Source organism: Saprolegnia diclina (assembly GCF_000281045.1).
Source record: "Saprolegnia diclina VS20 unplaced genomic scaffold supercont1.94, whole genome shotgun sequence".
Classification (NCBI taxonomy): Eukaryota; Oomycota; class Saprolegniomycetes; order Saprolegniales; family Saprolegniaceae; genus Saprolegnia; species Saprolegnia diclina.
In genome coordinates this window covers 80,853-83,674 of record NW_008246161.1, presented here as the reverse complement: position 1 = coordinate 83,674, position 2,822 = coordinate 80,853, and the positions used below count along the sequence as shown (strand labels likewise).

At 54.1% G+C, this 2,822-nt stretch overlaps 1 protein-coding gene across 1 annotated transcript; it reads right to left on the bottom strand.

The window, feature by feature from the left end:
- Positions 1-118: 118 nt before the first annotated feature.
- On the bottom strand, positions 119-2,772 carry SDRG_15502 (hypothetical protein; the record flags this gene model as incomplete). The annotated part of the gene is made up of 17 exons (XM_008621677.1): positions 119-404; positions 456-557; positions 604-705; positions 755-847; positions 892-987; positions 1,031-1,144; positions 1,196-1,366; positions 1,418-1,516; positions 1,567-1,665; positions 1,716-1,814; positions 1,876-1,923; positions 1,971-2,072; positions 2,118-2,219; positions 2,265-2,363; positions 2,410-2,511; positions 2,561-2,647; positions 2,695-2,772. 17 exons carry the CDS (start codon positions 2,770-2,772, stop codon positions 297-299), a joined length of 1,701 nt encoding a protein of 566 aa, XP_008619899.1. The 3' UTR covers positions 119-296.
- Between the last annotated feature and the right edge of the window lie 50 nt (positions 2,773-2,822).

Here is a 2,822-nt window from a genome sequence, read left to right as displayed (position 1 = left end):
AACACTGTAAAGGTCTGTGGCGACTACACAGTGCTGCCACAGCTCTTCCAACGCCAGTACACCATGCCACCCACGACACCCGAGCTTATGTGATTCGACACATGCAATTCGTCACACCATTGCACTCAAATTTGTCATTTTGTGCCGTTTTGTCAAAGGTTTGGCTATTGCACTGTGTTCCGTCCTGTAATTCCGTGCAGCAGCGTCAAGTCGGCGTCGTTAAAGAGCTTGGCAGCAACGTGGAGCACCGAGGAGCCATCCTACAGTGTAACGTCAGAGCGATTCACCATATTACACTAAAAGACCGGTAGCAAAATCGAGACATTCGCGCCGACGCTACGGAGCACCAATGCAGCGTCGACTTGGTTGGTTTGCACGGCCAATGCAAGCGCCGTGTAGCCTTCCTATGAACATATACCGAGTATAGTGGACACTACTGTAGTAAAAGACCGGACCTCGTTGACAGCGTCGATATTCAGGGTAGGGCAGGCCAGAAGCATGCTGAGCAGCACCACCGACCCGGTGTTTGCAGCAATGTGCAGTGGCGACGGACCACTCTACGATTAAACGATAGCAACAGAGAGCAAATCCAGAATAGAGCACCGTCGTCGTCACATGCACTGTGTTTGCAAACGTGTGCAGAACGTCCATCACGAGAAGCACCTTGTTGTTGGCAACTGCGCCAGCGAGTGCTTGCTGAAGCACCTACATGACAAATGAACAGTCAGCAACCACGTAGGAGAAGGCAGTCGACCGATTCCAGCTGGTTGGCGTCGACCGCCATCGAGAGCAGCGCGCGCAGGAGCTCTCGGTTGCCTGTGTCCGTGACGGCGGCGACGAGCGCTTCCTACATCGTACATGAGATATGCTGGTTTAGTTAAGGAGGTATACTTGATCTTGGCTCGCCATGGCCGAGACGCCTTCACCCAAAAGCGCCAAAGTGGTCGTCCAGTCGCGCGCCGTGATTGCAGCGGCCAAAGCGGCTTCCTGCGCCACATGACACATTGCGTTGCAAATTCGATATCACTACCTCTCTCTGGGTCGCTTGCTCAAGACGATGGAGCTCGGCCTCGACGAACGTGTTTGCGGCGAGCAATTGATCGCGGACGGCGCCCGAGGCTACGTCCACGGCTGTCTGCAGCTTCTACATCATTGCATTCCTGAAGGTAAGCGAGGAGACTGGATCCTAGTTTACTGTGTTGCGCAGGGCAAGGTGCGCCTTGGCCGCCACGAGGTTCGCTCTATGCAGCGTCAAGGCCTTGTACGACATGCCGCTTGTCGTCGGCATCGGCAGAAGCTTCTTGAGAAGCGCCTTGACGACCGGCCCGTGGTTGCTGGCCACCATAAAAACGGTTGTCTTGTCGCCCTAGTCCAGAGTGTATGAAGAGAGTACTCGGACCATGTAGTCAGGTTCAACCTTTTTGATGGCGAAGACGCTGGCACCGCTGTCGAAAAGGGTGTTGACGGCGCTGGTATGACCCTTCTCGGCCGCCACGTACAGCGGCGTGCGCTTCATCTATTACGAACGATGTGACTACACGTTGTACGATTGGCAATGTGTCATACCTCGTCGCATGCCTCCAAGTCGCAGCAGAGTGGGAGGATGTACTCAAGAACGCGTGGGTTGCCACCGATGGCAGCAGCGTGCAGCAGCGTCGAGCCATCCTACAGTCATGGTAGCTCATTTTGAGATCCAAAGAGGCCATTCAGAGTACATTGGAAAGATGGTGGGTCTTGGCCTTAGCTTGTACGAGTGCCTTGACAACGTCGATGTGGCCATTGGCAGTAGCAACAAAAAGGGGGGATTCGCCGGCCTACACCAAACATGAAGGTTGCTTGCATATATGATGATAGGCAAAGTGTGTAGAAACGTACTTGGTTGGTGGCGTTGATGCAGCTGTGGCCCTTCACGGCGACGTCCTTCTGTATCGCATGAAATGTATGGCTGCGTCGTGTGTGTTTCAGTGTACCTGGTCGCAACGACCAAGCAGAGACTTGTCGTTCTCGAGCAGCGTTTGAACGATCGCAGTGTGGCCGTTCGCAGCCGCAAAGTGCAGCGCCGTCTCGCCTTTCTACAGCACAGAGGTGAGCATCCGACGACGAGACGCAGAGTGTACCTCGTTGGTTGCCGCAGGGCGCACGCCGTGCTTTAGTAGCGCTGCCACCATCTCTGTGTCGTTGGTCGACGCTGCGTGGCGCAAGATAGCTGTCACGATGGCCTATGATGTCGTTGGAAATCGCAGAAGAGAATTGAAAAAGTGCACCGTGTCCACAGCGTCAAGCCGCGCGTTTGACTGAAGGAGCGCGTAGGTTGCCTCGAAGTTGCCTGTAGCAAGTGCGATGGCAAGCGCTGTCCTCCCACTCTAATTCGCTTCGTCAAAAGGGATCGAATGGAAGTATTTCGTGTACCGAGTCGGTGGCGTCGATCGCAAGGTTGGGGTTTTCAAGCATGGTTGCAAGCAGTTTGAGATCCTGCGTCGCTAGTACGAGATGCAGCAACGTCGTTCCATCCTACAAAAAATGACTTTTACAAAAGCGCAGCCCTTCGAAGCATATGCACCGGCTCATAATGGTTGACGTTGATCTTCTCTTGCTCGAGGAGCGTGCTGGCGTCCCGAATGCGCTTTTCGCGCAGAGCCTTGACAAGCTACGCATCAAGTGTATCAAGCATCATATCGACTTTGTACAACGTACCTGGATCGTTTCTGGGTGCTTGCGCAAAAGCTCTTGGACTTGGACGTGGCCTTCTTCGCCCGCGAGCGTGCGCGGCATTTTGATCCACTGTATGTCCAAAGGCTAAGGAATATTCCGAGAATTTTCGT